At 43.5% G+C, this 20,141-nt stretch overlaps 1 protein-coding gene across 6 annotated transcripts; it reads right to left on the bottom strand.

Moving 5' to 3' along the window:
• Window positions 1–1,552: 1,552 nt before the first annotated feature.
• Window positions 1,553–16,560, bottom strand: taf4b (TAF4B RNA polymerase II, TATA box binding protein (TBP)-associated factor). Of its 6 annotated transcripts, none has more exons than XM_076874493.1 (16): window positions 16,303–16,557; window positions 15,156–15,605; window positions 14,848–14,969; window positions 14,650–14,754; window positions 14,103–14,225; window positions 13,582–13,704; window positions 13,281–13,370; window positions 12,947–13,096; window positions 5,950–6,073; window positions 5,560–5,644; window positions 5,055–5,215; window positions 4,825–4,955; window positions 4,405–4,530; window positions 4,192–4,248; window positions 2,791–2,898; window positions 1,553–1,944 (listed from the first exon to the last, which is right to left on the bottom strand). In XM_076874493.1, exons 2-16 carry the CDS (start codon window positions 15,574–15,576, stop codon window positions 1,819–1,821), a joined length of 2,052 nt encoding a protein of 683 aa, XP_076730608.1. In that variant the 5' UTR covers window positions 15,577–15,605; window positions 16,303–16,557; the 3' UTR covers window positions 1,553–1,818. The 6 variants fall into 6 exon arrangements, 5 of the variants coding, with proteins under 5 accessions (XP_076730608.1, XP_076730611.1, XP_076730607.1 ...); XM_076874496.1 differs by having other exon boundaries at window positions 15,156–15,584; XM_076874492.1 differs by having other exon boundaries at window positions 16,326–16,557.
• Window positions 16,561–20,141: the final 3,581 nt, after the last annotated feature.

Below are 20,141 nucleotides of genomic sequence, written 5' to 3'. Positions count from 1 at the left end.
CTGGAAAACATTTGCTAGTTAGATGAAGTCAGCTATCTCATTGTAGCATATTTATATGCATATTTATAATCATACGGTTCTTGGAGTGAGTGCATACACTCATGAAGTTTAGTAACTTCAGGTCACTGCAACAAGCCCAGGTACAGTTTACCGACGGATGGGTGCAGGACCTTGAAATGCACCGTGTAGAAAGTAAAGCCCATCGTACGTATCATAAGTTTACCAGTCTCACAAATTGTCGTCATAAATACACATTCGTTAACCGTTTATTAATATAACCTTTGAGCTCAACGGTAATTAATTAGCAGTGGAAATAATTTCTGGTAGCATCACAGAAATGTAGCAGTGACAATAATACTGTATGCTGTAATCGTACTGGGCAATTAGTGATACAAAAAACCTGTTTCATCCTGTGAATAAAAGTATATGTTTTTGTCAATGTACCATAATAACAGAAGCGAAACGCAATATTGTGTCAGGACAATTCACTATTTATGCACAATAAACAAAGGAGCATAGCGCGACAATTTCTGTTCAGCGCCAGACTTGCTTGTAACCTATATCACCAATTATGTTATGAAAATGACGCATTAACTACAACAGCAGACTGACCTTCGTGTAAATGCTTGGAGCAGACTAACCTGTGAGCTGGAGTGTTCTGGGACGTTATAATTGGTCTTTGAATGGCTGCAATCCAGTCGCGTCTTTGTTACTTCGGAAACATGGCTCGAACAATTTCTCTTCCACGACGTAATCCGATAACAACCGATCTCTTTACCCGTCGGCTTCCCGTGGCTGTCGTGCGACCGGCTATTGCAGTTAATAATACAACAGCTTCTTGACATTTTTGTGTTTCTTTTTATCGCTGTATAACTGATTTTAATTGAAAGCCTGCGTGCGCTAGTACCGCTTGCCACGAGTTCCCAGAATCCTTTGCGGTTCTACCCGTGAATGACGTCACATTTTCAATCTCTATATAATATGCATGTTAAATTTTATATTTGGGGTAAAATATCAAGTCTTTTCAAGTAAACCGGTTCAAGTCCAATTCAAGTCCCAAGTCATTGGTGTAAAAGTCCAAGTCAAGTCACAAGTCTTAGAACATTTTTTCAAGTCAAGTCTAAAGTCATAAAATTAATGACTCGAGTCCAAGTCATGTGACTCGAGTCCACACCTCTGGTTTAGCCAGGTTCATGGACAGGTATCCTGGCAGTAGATCGTATATTTTACAAACTATGAGAAAAATCATGTCATGGTCTCACAACTTGCAGCGAAGAAGAGAAAAAAGTAAGAAGTGAAGAATGTCCTTAATTTCTTTCCTTAATAAGTGCAAGTGAATATTTAGTTGGGCTGCTTCAAGCTACTGACTCCGGGGTCCAGAGTCAGCCTGAGACTCCGATTTATTATTTTTTTGAACCTTCATGACCCTAAAAACTCAGAGGTAAAACTACAGTTTCCTGGTTAAGCAACAAAACTTCCTTTGCACTACAGTCTTCTGTCGCAGAGGAAAGAATCTGCAACTGTAGGTAAGAAACAAAGACACAGTGAGATGTGCAATTTCAACATGTTTTTAATCGTGGAAAAAACCCAACAATCCAGCAGGAAACCACAGTCACTTTACTTTTTCCACACAGCTCACGGACACACAGCTGTGCTCACTTTCACATTTAGTTTTTCCAACAGAACAACAGCAAAACCAAAACTGACTGCGATTCAAATGCAGCTGAACCCGACCGTGACAAAAAGCAAAACAGAATATCACAAAACGAGGACTCCAACAAATTATTTTAGATCAACTGCAGGAAGACAATCAGCTGATCAAAGCATGGCTTTGTAGAGGGTGAGAGAGTGACGCAGAAAGGGTTCCTCCTCCATACACACCAGCAGATCCTTCAGGATCAGCCGGGTCACTCTGTGAACACCTGGTCTGGGCAGCACACACACCTGACACACAGACACAGTTTCTGTGTTACCCTCCCTGCATGAACCTGCTGGTTGTGTTGCGACATAAACACATGCTCCTGCTCTTCAGCTCGCTTGGCTGCTACAGATTTAATTTAATCTGATCTCTTAAAACAAAGCAGCCCAGAGGTGATGATCCATCCACCAGCAAGAGTACGGAGAGGACGTCTCCCTCGTTCAGTTTTATGCTCGTAATTATCCTGACATAATAAAAATAATCTCATTGGCAGGTTTTAAAACAGCATCTTTCCTGTTAGGTAGCTAATATGTTGCTTTAGGTTTCAAATATTCTCCGCGATCACACTTAAATCAGTCTCATTTCAAACCATGTCTAAAACATTTTAAAATGAAGGGGAAAGGCTTCTTCTGGTTACTGATAACATAACTGATGTGTGATCTGAGCACTAACTCGATATTGAAAAAGAACATCTGTGCAAAGATGGCGCTCTCTCCATCACTACAGACGTGGAGGAAGGCCTGCAGCAGCGAGAGGAAACAGAGGCGGCACGCAGTCTTTTCCTCTGGGTAATGGAGTTCAAAGGCAGCGGGTAGAGTGTGCAGCTAACAGAGCGTCCCCATCTATAAACCTACAGCCTGAAGCGCTGCGACTTAAACACACAAAGAATTAAAGACTCAATGAGCTAAACTAACAGTCTTATACAGGCTAACTGCAGCAGGTTCTAGATTTGCTGTGTCTTCATCAGCTGAGGAGGGCAGCAGTTTTACAGCAGCAGGTTAAACATTCACAGATATCAAATTAGAAAAGATGTTTCTGAAATGATCCATTCAGACCACAAAAGAATAGAAAACAAAACTTTGTGCACCCACCTGGCTGTCGGCCTGATCCAGGGGTCTCTTCCTGCGAGGGCCAATGGCAGCCAGAGCAGCGAGGTTGGCCTCCCTCTGCTGCAGCTGAGCTTCCTCTATTTGTTGCAACTGAAAAGAGAAGACAACGAATTCGTAAACATTTATGTTTTCACACATATTTTCTGTATGCATACGTGGACACACTGTCATTGTTTTATACATGCAATATATAAGCCAGGGTTTAGAGGCAAATGCACTTTGCTTGATGAGGCAGCTGTAGCTAAATATATATGACAAATTATGGCAAAGATTTGTTAATCAAATCCACACCAACTTTGTTAAGTGCGTGTCACTAAAGGCACGATATTCACCAGTGGGAATCCTTTCAGTTTGTACCTACTCATACTCTCAGTACTTGTGTAGGTACAGACTTGGCAAAGTGCTAGCTTGTGTGCAGTGCAGAGGTTGAGTGTGTGTGTGGGGGTGGGAGGGCATGTAAATGAACAGATTGTGTTGCTGTGGAGAAGCCTCTGGGGGCGTGATGGCTGCGAGCTACACAGCTACAGCTAAACACGCCATGTGTGGCGTTTCCGCCTCCTTAAATAGCCGCAGTGCTACCGCTGCCTTTCATCTTCCTCACACTACTCCGTCTCCTGCCAGCCAAAAACATCACACACACCATCGTATTATTAAACGAACAATTAGCATGAAAAGTAGCAGGGACTTACAGAGTTTGACTTCCTGATGCTGAAATGAAGCCAGCGATAAAATACGAACTGCCGTTCCCACAATGACCCAGATTTCCAGCAGAATAGAGAAGCTTATGGCCTGGAACATGAATGACTGTGGGCTGCATCTCTCCTTCACTACAACTGACAGACTAAATCTTATCAAGGCTTCAGAATTAACAGAGGTGTGGCTACTTCGACTGACACAGGCCTGCTCGAGTCTTCTAGACTTCATCTCCGTGATGATGCACTGCTAGTCTGTGGGACGGGAACAGCAGGTCACCTCGGCCACTCTTACTGCTGTTACTTCGCCTGTCCTTCCCTTTCAGCTGATCTGTATTCAGCCCACATGTAGCATTGTTCAGTTAAGGTTTACAATCCCTCCCTCTGTGAAGTCAAACAGTCTATGGATGATGCGTACTAACCAGTAGTGTTACCTGACACCCTCCTGATAATTTTAAGTTGACTTTTATCTGAAAAGTGGTCACATGTGGCTCAAAAAACAATCAAGCCTTTAAATTTGGACTTATAGTGGCAATGTTCATGTTATATACATGTTCTTTCTTCACAGTTCCAACCTGCAGTCAGAACAACAGTTTCTGCCTCCCAGAGTAAACAGAGCTCACAAACACCAACATAAACGGGGGCAGGTGGAAGAATGACTCCTGTGGAGGTTTTAGAGAAGGAAACGCACCTCTTTGGCTTTTTGCTTGAGCTGCTGATACTCTGGATCTTCAGTGTGAGAGCGACTCTGTGATCACAACCAGACATGTAATCCAGGATTTAATGCACAAACTCTTCTCAGTAGTTGTTTTCAAAGACACATTGAATCTAAAAACACTAATCGTGTTAGAGTTGTAAAATTCTCGGTTTGATAAGAGTGCAGCCTTATTCTGGCTTCACCTACTCTGGCAAAACGCAGCAATCTCTCCCTCTCCTCCTCATCTCTCTTCTTCTTCTGCAAGGTCTCAATTTCCTCCAGGAAGCGAAGCTGAGAACGAACGTCACTGACTTGCGTGTGCCACGAGTTCTGCTGTTGAAAGACAAATTTAACACAAAGGGACCACATGTTGCATTAGTTTGCCACAGGTTCACGGTCCTTTGCAGGCCATGTCTCCATATAAAGTATATGATAGTGCTTCAAAATAACATCTTGTTAACAACATCTTAACAAGTGCCAAGCACCAGGAATGCCACAGTAAACTAGATGGACATTACCTCAGCTGGGTTTTTCAGATGAGCGGCTGATGCATGTATTAACACCTCGTGGCGTTAGTAGATGCATCCCTGCTCGGGTCTTATTCATGCCTGTGTTTTACATCTTTACCTTCAGGGCTGTCTTGCGGTGTTCTGCCATTACAGTGAGTTTCTCCAGCAGCCCACGAAGAAACTCCTGAGTAGCATGAGAAACCAAAGCAACCACATCTGGACCAACATCGGTTACTCCCAGAGCCTGTCCTAACAGAGGGTGCATGACAATATCACATCCTGGGAGTCTCAGAGACTAGTCTGAGACAGTGTCTGTAATAAACATGTGTCTCAGTGTGGATCTTGTACCTGTGTGAAGGATTCTGCTGAGCACCGGGTGAGTGGACAGGAACAGCTGATCCTGACACGACTGCACCACAGCACCAACCGTGCTGGTCAAGATCTGTGCGTTCTCCTCTCTCAGGTTGACTCCAGCCATGGAGGTGACGTCATTAATATCATCATCTTCTCTGGGACACAACACACATTTGTGCTGAGGACGTTTGTGATTAAATGTTGCTGCTGCAGTTAGACTGCTGCTTAATATTCTCTCATCATGCAACATTAGGTGACTGTTGGATCTCAGATGTCACACAACCACCTGCCACAGATGAAGACACCCCCTCTCTGTGACGGCGGATTGTGCATATGAAGGGTGCGAGCTGTGTGAACCAGCACAGCTCCACTTTGAAGGACAAACAGCTGGATGTAGGGCTGCTTTTACACACTTCCTTTCATCCACCCCATAGCGCACCGATTCCAACCACCACAAAATTCCTATTAAAGTCTCAAATGTGTGAACTTTATATCTTACTTGTAAGATCCTGAACTGTCTCTGAATGCAAATTTGGTAGAATTAGGTGGCTCACGAGGGAAGGGCTGCTTTACCGAAAAACCTCCTATAAAACAGCAAAATGCATAAAGAGTGAGAGCACGCCAGGGTCATGCAAGCGTCTCTTGGTGTCATACGGTCTGTACATGTAATTCCACTACACTTTTGAATTTCTAAAGCCTAAAAAACACATTTAGGTCTCCTGAAACATTGTGAGGACACACTGAAGCACCCTGACTGTGTACAATTATTAAAAAAACAAAACAACACCCTCACAATGAAATAAACAACTAGAGGAACAAAAATGAGCTGATTGATCAGTTCTGTGTTCACCTCGACGTGGCTCCAAATCTAAATTTTAACAAAGTTTACCTGAGAAGTTTTTTCCCGAGTATCCCACTATGGGCCGAGTGGTGGGTTTCTTAGATATGCAATTTCTGGACTGGACTAATGTCGTCAGGCCAGGTCTCAGAGCCACTCCTCGAGGCTGGAAAACCTGCATTTTAAAAAGAAAAGGTCATCATCATAAATCCAACACTATGATCATAAAAATGACTCCAGCTGTAAGTTTCTATGCCATCTAAATATCTCATACACATTTGTATAAATATAATAAAAAAGGCTCTTAATATCTTAACTATAATTTCAAATGTTGGACAACAACACCTCTGATTTTTTGTGTGTTTTTCTTTTGTGTGTTTTTGTATAGTAAGATACAACCTGGTTCTCAATTTTTCTAGTAGAACAAGGACAAGGTGTATTTTCATAGTGAGACCTTAGCCGCCACAGGGAAGATAGAGTGGTGATGGCGAAGTCTTTGCAGGGGAACGTTTACACCCTGCTGTGCAGTGGACACTTGCAAGTTTTGTTTTCAGGGGTTTCCAGGTCCAGTTTATGTCGTTCCATGTGTATTTGTATTGTCCGGTGTAGGGATGGGTACCGGTATCCGGTGCCATGACGGCACCGGTTCTGACATAAACGGTAGTAACCAGACCGAAAAGCAGCGCACATTTCGGTGCTTTTTTTTCCTGAGCTGTGATACACTTTGGATTCTAGCCAATCATTTTACGTTTCCGAGGATAGTAGGCGGGTCCAGGTACGTAGGTTCTTTTAGAGCAGAGCTACAGATTAAAAACGCCCAAGGCGAAGCGGTCAAAGTCTGGCTGTACTTCACAGCAAAAGATGCAAACTCAGCAGCAACAAGTGCTTTAAGCTGATACTGTGATACTGTCAAAGGAGGTAACACCTCAAATCTGATGAAACACCTGGCGACGCATAGCGTTTTTTTTTAAAAGCCGAGAAATGCGCCGTATTTGATAGCTTGCTGCGAGACCTCACACATCTACTGCGGGTGTGGTGCCTGTTATCGGACCCGGAGCAACATCCCCCAAAAACCCGAAGAGGAGAGTCCTGGCCCCTAGCCCTGCCAGTGTAGCAGAAATGATGAGGATGATGATGCAGCAGCAGCCGTTCTTCTCTGCGTGAGTAGCTTAATGTTGTTCGTGTGTAATTTACGTTGAGTAGGCTAACCACGTTATTACATTAATGCATGTAAGGTGAACTAGCAAACATCATCATAGCTACATGCGGCTGTCTTCTTGTTTGATGGCAGATACTCCCTTCACCCTGGCCAAAAAGGATAAAATGACTAAAGAAAAAGTGGAAAACAGCTAAACATGAGAGGTTTTTGGACAAAGTTTATGTTTTTTCCATTGTTTAAGCACTGCTTCCAGCCAAGAGTGATACCATATATGCCCCATAGCTGCAGAAAAGGCTAACATTGTTATCTTTTTACAAAAAACCAGCTGAACATGAGAGGTTTTTGGACCAATTTTGTGTTCTCCATTCTTTAAGCACCGGTTTGAGCACCGTTTGAGCACCGGCACCGTTTCAAAAATACCGGTTTGGCACCGGTATCGGATAAAACCTAAACGATACCCATCCCTAGTCCGGTGTTTTGTTCTTTTTCCTTCCTGTTCACAGTCTATTACCTCAAGTACAGACAGCAGTCTTCCCTCGGCCACTGTCAACTTAGCCAAGTCAACAAATCATAGACCCGTCTGACTACAGTAAGGTATGTTGAACACAATCAGTGGTCTTAGAATCGTCTCCTGGGATGTGAGGGGTGCAGGAAATGCAACCAAAACTAACAAAGTCATGGCGCATTTACAGCAGTTGAAAGGAGATGTGGTTTTTCTTCAAGAGGCGCGTCTCTGCAACAAAGAAGTGAGGCGACTCAAGAGAAACTGGATCGGGACTTATATATCACTCCAAATTTAACGGCAAGGCTAGAGGGACAGCCATACTTATTCGTAATAATATTCTGTTTGAGCAACATAAAGTTATTGCGGACCCAGATTTGTGTCAGGAAACTCGCAGGGCTCACTTGTGTTACTGGCAGCGTGTACGGGCCGACTGGGACGATGAATCTTTTATAGCTAAACTTTTCTCTTCACTCCCAAACTTGGAAAACTATCATCTCATTACTGGAGGTGAGTTTAACTTGGTTCAGGACGCTCTGCTGGATAGATCGTCAACTAAGGTCTGTTCCCTGAGTAAATCTGCTGAAACCCCAGAATCTGTCAAAACTCAGCTGTGGATCCATGGCGACATGCGAATCCTAAGACAAAGGCATTTTCCCGTTTCTCTCATCCCCACCACACATATACACGCATAGACTTTTCCTTATCAATATTAGGTTTCTCTGTAAAATTAGCCACTGGGAGTATCGTGCTATCCCCATTTCAGATCACTCACCAGTTTCTTTTGATGCGTTATTAGCGACCCCGTCTCGACCCATTAAACACTGGAGATTCAACTCTAGCCTGTTGATAAGGGATGACTACACAAAATGTTTCAGATCACAGCTTTCACGTTTCCTTGAATTGAATGATTCCACTGAAGTGTCGAGAGGTGTACTATGAGAAACGGCAGGTAGCTCCATGCCCTCCTGGGTTTTAAATGCACCTTAGAACACACATGCATCAACACTACAATGAGCGGGTGGAGGGAGGTTTGGAGTCTTCTCCCACCCCCATTCTCTGCGGCCTGCTGGAGCGGGAGGGCTAGGAGGAGGAGTTGGCCGTCCGACTGCGGTCTGGGGCCTCCCTGCTGCTACGGAGTCGGGGCGGTCTGCCTCTCCCCACCGCAGGGAAAAGGGTAACACCACCTGGGTCTGGGTGCAGTTCCCCCTCCAGGGGCAAGGGTACCTAGACCCGGTTTGTAGAGTACGCTTGGGGAGTGTGATTGTGTGTACAGCGTCTCTTTATGTCTGTCTCCACGTTGGTTGAGTGTGGAGTAAGTGCATATGAGAGCATGAGGGTGGGAATGGATGTCTGTATCTGTGTGTGCCTGTATGTCTGTGTCTATATGTCAGGTTGGGTGTCAGGCGCCACCTCTCTGGGGACATCTTAGGCCCTCCAAGGTTTGGAGGCCTATCTCCGCCCACCACCACTTCCCCTGCCAGTGGCGGACTCCCTCAGGTGTCGGTGCGTTGGTGGTTCTTTGTGTCCGGGGATGGGCGTCCAGGTACACACCGGCTCACTCCTTGGCGGCCGCTTATCGGGGCCTGGAGCCTGGGGCTCGCTCGGGCCACTTTGGAGGTGGGCTGCCCCCGGCCTCTGGGCCTGGGGCTCGGTCACTCAGGCACAGCTGGGGGCCGGCGGAGCTCACGGGCGCGTCACTGCAACCCCCCCTGGCTTCTGCTCCGCGGCTGCTGAGTGAGCCCTCATCTGGGACTCTCCTCAGCTCTTTCCGGGACAGTGGCGCGGCTGCCCCTCTGTTGGTCTTCCTTGGTCTCTTGTGTTCTGGGGGCCTCTGGATGTCTGGAGTTTTGATCTCCTCCATACCTGCTTCATGCCCTGGAGGACGGGGCTGTGGCCCCCCCACACTCCCTAGCAGATCGTTACATGGAGAAACCTTTGGAATGCAAGCGCGCTGATCCACACAGGTATGCACACGGGTGTTCACTGCTCGTAGACCCAAATTACACCTTTCTTGGCTGCTACTTCGAAGCACATCTGTCCTGCGTGCTGCACAACAACATTGAATATTTAGTATTTACTGCTGTTTACACTTAGCTAGATTAATGCGATGGTGTTGTGTTTAGTATGTTGCTTTGTTTTTTTTCTGCTTGTTTTCTATTCTTCTCTCAACAGGTGATCCAGGAGATTTTTATTTTTTTTTCTCCCCCCCTTTCTCACTGTCCCTCTCCCCTTCTGTTTTTCCTTTCCTTCCTCTTTCTTTCTCCCTTTCCTATCCCTCACTCATGTCTGTCCCGTCTGTAACATCTGAAAATAAAATATAATAAATAATAAAAACAAAGATCGACCAAATGGAACAATACGGCAATGCCACGATGATCCATTTGGCAAAGTAAATCCATTGGGTATCCTTGTTGGTCTTCAGACAACAATTCTGACGGCTAAAGAACCAAATGGGACAGGCAAAAAAAAAAAAAAAAAAAAAAAAGAGAAACGTCGAAAGCCTACATGAGAGGCCAGCTTATAGCTTTGTTTCAGCTTTCTTACACGCCCAGTGTATTGAATAAGATCAAAGATCTAGATGGCAGATATGCATCGAACCCAGATCCTAACCTCTATACAGAACGTGTGAAACTTCAAGCCAGTCTCAATTTAACCACCACCGCAACAGCTATGGTTCAATTAATTAAGACAAAGCAACGCTTTTTTGAATCCGGTGATAAGGCAGGGAAACGTCTGGCTCCGACATAATATCGGACCCAGAGGGAATTAATGAAGTATTTGTTTGTTTCTATTTCGATCTGTACACTTCAAGCTCTCCACCTCTATCAGAAGAAACTCTCCAAAATATACATTTTCCAAGAATAGATAGAGATCTGACGAAGGGATTAGGGGGACCAATTACTGTAGCAGAGGTGCAAGAAGCCATTAAATCCTCAAACACGGGTAAATTGCCGGGCCCTGACGGCTACTCTGCAGAATACTATGAAGCCAATGCTGATCTTATGGCACCGTTGTTGAAAGATATGTATAATGAAGCCTTTTCAAAATGTCAATTACCCAAGACTTTGTCCGAAGCTACTATTTGTTTAATCTTGAGAAAAGACAAGGATCCTCTGTTGTGCAGCAGTTATGGACCAATTCCTCTTTTAAATATTGATTTTAAAATACTTTCTAAATTTTCGCACTTTGGCTACAACGTGTTCTGCCACAAATCATCTCCTTCGATCAGACGGGGTTCACGGCCGGCAGGCACTCATATCATTATTCAAGACGCCTCTTGAATATTATCCAGACATCGTGCAATTCAATTCCAGAGGTTGTGGTATCTCATGACTCAGAGAAAGCTTTCGACCGCGTCGAGTGGAGCTTCCTCTACGAGGTGATGGATAGCTTTGGCTTGGGGGCTGACTTTATTCTCTGGGTTAAGTTACTGTTACTTATTATCTGCCGTTACTCATCATCATCAATACTCAGCTCACCACTCCCTTTCTCTCCGACCCTTGTTGGGGAGAATCCAATAGTTAAGGAAACGGTAACTATTTGGCGACAGTTCAGAAAATACGTTGGGCTACGTGGGCCGTCTTTGCTAACACCTTTACTAAAGAATTGCAATTTTGCACCTTCAAACACTGATGCGGCCTTTAGCAGTTGGAAAGATAAATGACAGGGCTGTTAAGGACTTGTACAGTCAGGACACCTTTCTATCTTTTGCTGACCTATCGTCTAAATACAACCTGCCTGATTCCAACTTTTTTGTTATCTTCAGGCTAGATTTTGTAAAAAAGCAGTTCCCTCACTTTCTCCAATCGGCCTCCAGAAACAAATCTGGATATGATCCTGCAGACGAACCCTCATCAAAACAGACTGATACCAGCCTTGTATAAAATACTAGATGCTTTGGTCCCCAAACCAATTTCTCCTACTAAGCTGAGATGGGAGGAAGAGCTGCCAGAACAGCAGTGGGATTCTGCTTTGAAACTCATTCACTCATCCTCAATTTGTGCCCGTCATGCTTTGATTCAGTGCAAGGTGGTCTGTAAAGCACATTATACAAACACAAAATTATCTAAGATCTATCCAACCATTACTGATGTCTGTAGCAGATCACCTGCCAACCATATCCACGTGTTTTGGTCTTGTTCTAAACCGAGTGCATTTTGGAGGACTGTCCCTCCTAACCCACTCTCCGCAATGTTTGGCATCCCCCCCAGTTTACAGTAATCTGGCCCCCTTAAAAAGGCCTTAGCCTTTACCACTTTACTGGCTCGGAGGCTTATTCTGTTGAAGTGGAAGCTTCCCCATCCCCAACTCATGACCATTGGGTGAGGGACGTACTCTTTAACTTAAAGTTAGAAAAACTTAGATTCTCTCTAAAAGGTTCAATTAGGAAATTTAACAAAACCTGGAAATCATTTCTCTTACTGGTGGACACTATTACTTTACTTCCTGAGACTGAAGTGAACTGAGCGAGGCGACATTATGAAGTTTCTGGTTTTTTTGGTTATGCTTGTTACTCACTTTCTTTTGTGTGTGTGGGTGTGTGACTGGGTGATGTGGCTTGAGATATTTTTATGTGTGGAGACTGGATCTCTGCCGTGTCTTGTTTAGTGTGGACCTGGAAGAGCAAGAATCCAGGATTGGGGGGTGTTGGAGGGTATAATGGACATACATTGTTCTGAAATCAAAATCGACTTTGCTGTTGCTAACTGTGTGTGTCATGGCTGAAATCAATAAAACAAAGGTGGAATAATTTCAAATGTCTTACTTCAGGTTGCATCATGTTAAGTTCTTCAGTGTAATCAGGTAATTGGAGCACGAGCACGCACGCACGCACGCACACACACACACACACACACACACACACACACACACACACACACACACACACACACACACACACACACACACACACACACACACACACACACACACACACACACACACACACACACACACCTCATTAATGTTAATCCACTTTCACAGCAACGTGAAAAGCTGTGGGATGCTTAATGTAACATGAGGATGTTCCTAAGAAGAAATATTTTTACTGTCAGTCCTGCAAATACAAGACGACCAAAGTCAGGTCCACATTTTAATGCATTTAAAACAGCACGATTCCTCCTCAGTATACCATCTCTGATTTCTGTTTTGACTATATATTCTTGTGCCGACTGCACAGCTGGATTTTTCTTTTTGCATTTCAAGTCAGTGAATTTCACTTTTGTTAAACTGTGAAGCTCCATGGATGCTGCAAATACAACAGTGCTGCTCAGCAATGCCTTTAATCACGTCAACATCCATGAATAAGATCACAGATCAGACATGGTTTATGTTTGGTACAATTAATGTCAAATTCCCCCCCATAAAATATTGCATCTGGTTACCTGCTGCCTGTTCTGGAGGGTTTTTCCTATCTCAGTGTTGGACTGCTTTATGCTGGAGGACGGTGTTGAGGGAGGGGGTGTGGAAGCTGAAGCTTTCTGGATGAATAACTGGGGGTCTGCAGTAAGGCAACGCACCGCAGGAAGACTTTTCTGGTGGCAATGAGGAAACAGAAATGTCATCAGCTAAATATGTAACAGTCTAGCTATGATCAATGTGATTCACATCCTTTCAGCAAAGTGTAACGCAGTCTACACAAATGCAAAAAGGTTTTTATTTTTAAATCAATCACAGACATCTGGAGATGAGGAAGCAACAGGCTTTACTTCTCAATACCTTGAGAAAAGGCACCAAGCAGGGTTGTGGAGTCGACTTCAACGTGTCATAGAGCTGCTCCGTAAACGCTTCTGCTTCCAGTTTTCCTTCCTGCAGGTAAAAAAATTCATCAATAAATAAATAAGCTGGTAATTTAATAATGAACTTCATGATAAGAATTAAAAATTACAAACGTGTAGCACAAGAATACAACAACTTATTAACTCTTACCAACAAGCCTCTTTCAGTCTGCCTAGTAACAATACTTTTTGTAAACAAGGTTAAAAACAACAGGAGAAACAAAGTGTCTTCAGAGATGTACCAGCAGACTCCTGACCAGCGCTTGGACATTGTTAGCCACGTTCACAGATCTGGAGTCACTGGAGGCCAGCTTGATCAGCGTTACCAAGAAGTTCTTGCACTTCTTCACACTTTCCAGCGTCTCCTGTTGGTGAAATATTTAGTAATCACATCTCATCTGTTATCTCAGCTGTTATCATCTACTCTAAAAACTCAATTTGTGGCTGCTTTTTGTCGTGTGTTTCGTGAGAGGATATCCCTCATATGGATTCCTGCACTCCTAACTCAAACTCTGTTCTGACTGGCTGTCCCTGACAAAGTTGGTTTAAAGAGGAAGAACTCAGCAGCTACACCAGTATAAGATTACAAAAATTAGTCTGAACTGGAAACTGTGTGAAAAGATTTCCTCTTTGACAGTACAACAAATCCTTGGATTTTATAAACAGTATCAGTAAAAATCTAAATAAAAACTCATTTGATGGCTTCTTGCTGAGCCAGGTCAAGCTGAGTGTGCAGGTGGGAGCTGGGCCTGGTCGCACTCACCTTGCTAAACGTGGGCGCTGATTCCTTTTTAGCGCCTGCTGCCTGAGTGCCAGCATGGCTGCCTCGCTCAGACATCACGTTCACCGTGTGGACAAGAGCTGGTTTGGGGGCAACACCAATGACCTGAACACAAAGTCACCAAAAACTAAAACCAGGAACAGCAAAGAAAAGCCAGCATCACAGCAGCAGGAGCCTCTCTGGTGTTTGTTGCTCATTATTTTTTATGTTTCATTGGAGAGCTCTGCTTTTACTCAACTCGGGATCCTATCAAACTGCAACTTTCCAGCATCATTCTGTTTTCATTAGTGTTACTGATTAAAGATGACGTATTGTTATTAACACAAAGTTCAAGCACCGTCACTAAATGACATTTTTTATACTTCAAATGAAAACAAATGTGTCCATCAGTCGTGTAATTATTGCATCGATTTTTTGGATTTTCTTTCTATACCTAAAAGAACAAACTAACTGTCAGAGGTGCACACAGTCATACACTGCATAACATGCAATCAGTGACTGAGCTGCAAACAGACTCCTGTAATTTTACCACAGCAGTCTTCTGGACTGGTGCTGCTTGCTGGAAACTGGAAGTAGGCGTCATCTTGATCACTGTTACATTCTCATTCCTTTTACTTTCAGCTGCTGCACACACCTGAACAGCAGACATGCAGCTGACATCACAGGTGCAATCACACATCTGTCATTATTAAATAACATAGAAAAGCAGCCACGCACATGCACCCACCTGCGGTGCAAGTATCCTGGTGGGTTGACCACTGATAAGTCTTTGTCCCTGCTGAGCCTGAACCAAAGCCTGCTGAGATACTAGCATCAGCTGCCCACTGTCACTGCGGATCAGCATCATACCTGCCATAAATGTGGCCCAAACACTACAATAAACTGATGAATTATCCTTGCAGGTGACACGTCTAACTGAAGTGTTTATTAGCAAATTATAGACAGCACATGTCCAACAAGGTTTTGGAATATAATAAAGGAGGATCTGTAATGGGATTACAGTGTAGACTACAGTCAGCGGGTTGTGCAGCTCACCTGGAGGTATCTGGATATTGGCTGGGAGATGTGGGGAGGTGGCCTGTGGCAGTCGAGGAGTGACTGGCTGTGCAGTTGCTGATCTGGGAACAGTTATCAACACCGTCCTTCCTGTGGTTGTAACCTGTTTCACGGAGGCCACCTGGTTCTGAGGCTGTTTCGTTGTCTGTTGGTTACCTGCACTCACGCCTGCATTTGCAACCACCACAACAGGAGGTGAGGTGCGAGGCCCTGACACTGCACAGGTTGAAGGCTGGCCACTCGGGACGACTTTAGGCGGGGCTGAGACAGAGTCACTCTGTGACATGCTTGCAGCTGTGACAGCGACTTGTATCCTGACTTGAACAGAAGCGTCTCCATCCCCGGGTGCTGCCTGGGGTTCCAGCCTGTTAGCTTCAGTAACCACGTTGTTTGTGGCCATGACTGCAGCTGAACGAAAGAAGGGTTCAGCTGCAAAGCAAAAGCATAGTTAAATACAACAAAGGAGTTTTTCAAACGCGCCGTGGTTTGCTAGACTCAATGTCACCCGCATCGTGCCAAAGTGTGTCTAATATCTCAACCTGTTAGCAAACACCTGTCTCGACATGAAGTAGCTAAAGTTTCATGTATTTGCAAACAAATATGAAACCGGCTCATGTTAACCACAGATCTTACCTGAGACACAACCAACCCCCCCACTCGAAAAACAATTAACACGAAAAGAAGGACACCGGAAGTGCGAAAGTACTCGTTTATTCCAGGTTTTAGGACATTTCTGTGAATTTCTATTTCAGCTGGATCTGACCCATGTATGCTTCGGAAAATTAAGACTCCTTGGGCCTGAATCCAAGATCATTTCGGCCAGTTTTGGTGAAAGATTTCTGAATCCAATCAAGCGAAACTGGGAGCCAACCGGTGAAAATGGCGGCTGTGGCAAAATGTAATGCTAATAATTACAAGACGATTTTATCATTTTCAGCTATAATAAATTCAGGACAGCTACATGTAGAACGGTTTCGTTTTTAAAATGTATGCATGTGTTAAACACCAGGAGCATCCGAGGGTAAACCCCGTTTCCTGCCGGGCTCACATACAGGCTGCGCTAAAGGTTTAAAGCGGGAAAAGGTTTATTTGGTCCTACACGTTTCCCCATCCAAGTCATGCTTACCTAACAGTGAGACAAAGCGTTACCTGTGTGCTAAATCTCCCACACACCGAGGTTCAGTCACATAAACCAAAGGGTCCAATTCCATTTCTGAGAGCTGCTGTCCTGCAGCTTTTACATGCATCCTTGTTCCGACACAGCTGAACCAAATGAATGGCTTGTTACCAGGCTTCTGCCAAACTCGGTTTCATGCTAAAGAGGTCATCTAACCATTAGATTAACGCTGTGTTGGAGTAAAGATGCATCTAAAAGCTGCAGGACAGCAGCTCTCGAGGACGAGTTGGACACTCGTGACATAAACGTTGGAGGAACGAGGCCTGGCGCACGAGCTCACGTGTGGTAGCTCCGAGAACGGTGTGACGTTCACGGGCTGTCCTATGCTGCATTCAAGGGCTGCAGCTAAGATGACCCAGCCCGAACTTTATTAATAAATCACCGCGAGTTATTTCTTATCGATCTATTCTGAATTTCACTTTAAAGGTAAAATAGATGTACTCTTTGGTTTCTGTTTTATGTAGATTTAGGGCCGTGCAGTATTTAGAGCACTTGCCCTCCTTCTCCATAAAAGAAACAGGTAATTAGGGGTCGATCTTCTAAATTTTATCCCCAAAATATAATTTTAAAGTATTTCATTACTCGAAGCTTTTCAACACAGTCCTCTCTGGTGACATCTGGAGGCCAAAAATATGAAGAGCAGCTTGAATCCACAAAATAAAACCAACTGCTTCATAATGATTGCCCACTCGACAGAGTGGAATTCTGTCTGATATTGGGCCGCCGTTGTGTTGCTTTGAACGTGTATTTTGGGGGGGTTAAAAAATGTGGTTTATTTGTTTAATAAACTCTCCTTGTTTAAACATGCACCGTTGTGTGGTCTTCCTTTGCTTGTGACTTCTTGATGTTGGTAAATAGAATAATTGAAAAATACCACATTACATATAATAAATACATATAATAATGTACAACACATTATGGAGTAGGCTTCTGCTCTGAGGTCCTGCCTCCATGCACTTATGCAATTAACCGCTAGACAGGTATATTTATAAATAATATTACATTAGGGAAATTTTCCCAGACATATTTTTGACCTGGGGGTTAGAACTGATTGTGAACTGGGAAGAGAAAATGCTTATGAACTTGCAAATTAAAAATATGCATTTAAGGTAACCCTTTTTCATTTTTATTTAAAAAGAAAATGTATTCCACTGTGCGATGGCCGAACCTGTTCCTTTTCGTGGAGATAATTTCTCCTGCCTTAAGGAAAATCCCTTCACATGGCCCAGAGGAGGCTGGAGTGCAGAGAAACTGGTAGAGATGCAGTTATACAGTCTACCACACAAACTATCAGCTAAAGAGAATAAATACATTCAACTGCTGCACATTTGGCAGACTAACATTTTCAGATTAATTAAACAATAAAATATATATTTTTACAACATTACATGTAAAGAATCAAGTGGAAGTTTTTCTAAAGTTATTTAATGATATTTATATTATGGAAGCAGATTATTGACATTTTTCCCTTTTCCTGTTTTCAGATATAATAAACACGCACAAACAAAATCAAAGGGCCAGAACACAAAGCTGGAAAACCCACCCGATCGACCAAAATCAACTCAAAATTCTCCCACACAACAGAACCTCCTCTCTTCCTCGCTGCCTCCAAATCTCCCAGTGGAATGATCACTGGTTCGCTATTTGTCACCATCAAAACGCGAATGATTCACCTGCTTATAAACCAGGGAATCAGACACCGAAGCAGTTAGGCTCTAAATGAAGCTTCGGACGTCACTGATCACGTGACTCTGGCCAAACAAATCAAGCTTCGACACAGTGCTTCTGAAGCACCGGAGCGTCAGCTTCAAGCGGGCCATCACTACCTTACAGTATAAAGTGCATCAATGCAACTAAAGTTGTGATTTGGCAGTATTTGAATAAAATGTAAATGTATTCAGCAGACCTCAGCGATCTAGATGTATGGTTGTAGTAACTCACTGATGCTGCTATTCATACTGTCATTATATTAATGCTGCTATCCTGTACATACATGTTTGAGTACTTACGATTGTTTTTTTTGTACTTTTTATATTTTACATTTATATTTAGGCAGCACGGTGGCACGGTGGTTAGCACTGTTGCCGCACAGCAAGAAGGTCCTGAGTTCAATTCCACCATCAGGCCGGGGTCTTTCTGTGTGGAGTTTGCATGTTCTCCCCGTGTTTGTGTGGGTTCCCTCCGGGTACTCCGGCTTCCTCCCACCGTCCAAAGACATGCAGCTTGTGGGGATAGGTTAATTGGATAATCCAAATTGCCACTAGGTGTGAATGTGAGTGCGAATGGTTGTTTGTCCCTGTGTGTTAGCCCTGCGACAGACTGGCGACCTGTCCAGGGTGTACCCTGCCTCTCGCCCTATGACAGCTGGGATAGGCTCCAGCGCCCCCCGCGACCCTGAAAAAGGATAAGCGGAAGCGAATGGATGGATGGACATTTATATTTATTATTGAAACTTGCACCAAGGGAGTGGCACTCCAATTTCATTGTACTCTGTACAATGACAATAAAGGCTATTCTATTCTATTCTGATGTCATTGGGTGAGAACATGGATTGTCATTTTCAAAGGGGATAGTTTCAGGTTAACAAAGAAATAAAATTAATCCACAAATTTGTTCAGAAACTTTTACACATACCAACCCTTCTGAAAGCAGCTGGCTTCCTTTTGTCCTCAGGTGTGTGTTTGGAAAGGCCCGAGACTGGGGGTAACAAGACCTTGATTATACTTCCCTAACCTTTCCCTTCGGTTTGCTCCAGGAGCTCCTTTTACTTTCACACATGGTAAGGAGAAGACAACTAGGTGAATATTGCTAATGTCTAAATTAACATCCACTCACAGTAAACTAAAAACATTTAGGTTTATAAGATAAATAAATATAAGTTGTTAACAGTTCTAAGGTTTTATTTCCAACACAGGCTGGCCCGTCCTCCTCTGTTTCTTCACCTTCAGCATAAACTGTCAGCTAAATATTACTCTGTAAACTCAGTAAAGGCTCCTTAAACAATAGTTTGTGCTGTTTCATTTAGCGTACAACATTAATCACTCAAACTGTTAAAATATAGGTTAAGCATCATAAATATAATTAAAATCACCCCCAGCTGCAACATTAAAGACTCAATAATTACGATTAAATATGACATGTATGATTCTCCATAATAGGTACATATGAGTTAAATACATTGTCAAGTGTTTAAACATGTAGAAATTCAGATGTTATTTTAGAGCAGTCAACCAAATTATTGCATGTTGATAGAATAAAATAAAAGACGATTGCTTCATATTTGAATAAGAATCTGAAAGGATTTTTGAGTCTATTGCATGAATTGCTTTGTACGGGGAAATGTAGTGGAACAAAGCTAATTTGTTTTAAATCTACATTTGCACTTTTCCAATTAAGTCTCTTTTGTTCTTGCTCTGCATCACCCGGCCTCATTCTCAACACATAACAGCCCAAACACGTGCATAACCAAGGAGCTGCCGATCACTGAGATGAGCAGCTACTGGGTCACTTTAGCTCCACCTGCTGGACACATGTTGGACATGCAGGGTGTAGCGTCGCATCTGTGGAGCAAAATAAGTGGGAAATCTCAATGTAAATCAATCTGACTGTAATCCTGACATTCTTAATTTTTCACAGAAGTACATGTTTGTGAAAAACAGGCACACACCGAGAGAAGCACTTCAGCTGACTTTAGAGCAGGCTGATCCATCCAGGTCACTAGAATTCACTTGAAATTCCTGGAAATTTACCCCTAAAGTCCTTAAAGTTCAAACCAATGACAAGAAAAC

Source organism: Maylandia zebra, linkage group LG15, assembly GCF_041146795.1.
Source record: "Maylandia zebra isolate NMK-2024a linkage group LG15, Mzebra_GT3a, whole genome shotgun sequence".
In the NCBI taxonomy this organism is placed as follows: Eukaryota; Metazoa; Chordata; class Actinopteri; order Cichliformes; family Cichlidae; genus Maylandia; species Maylandia zebra.
Note: the sequence above shows the minus strand (reverse complement) of the source record. Positions and strands in the feature narration are given on the sequence as shown.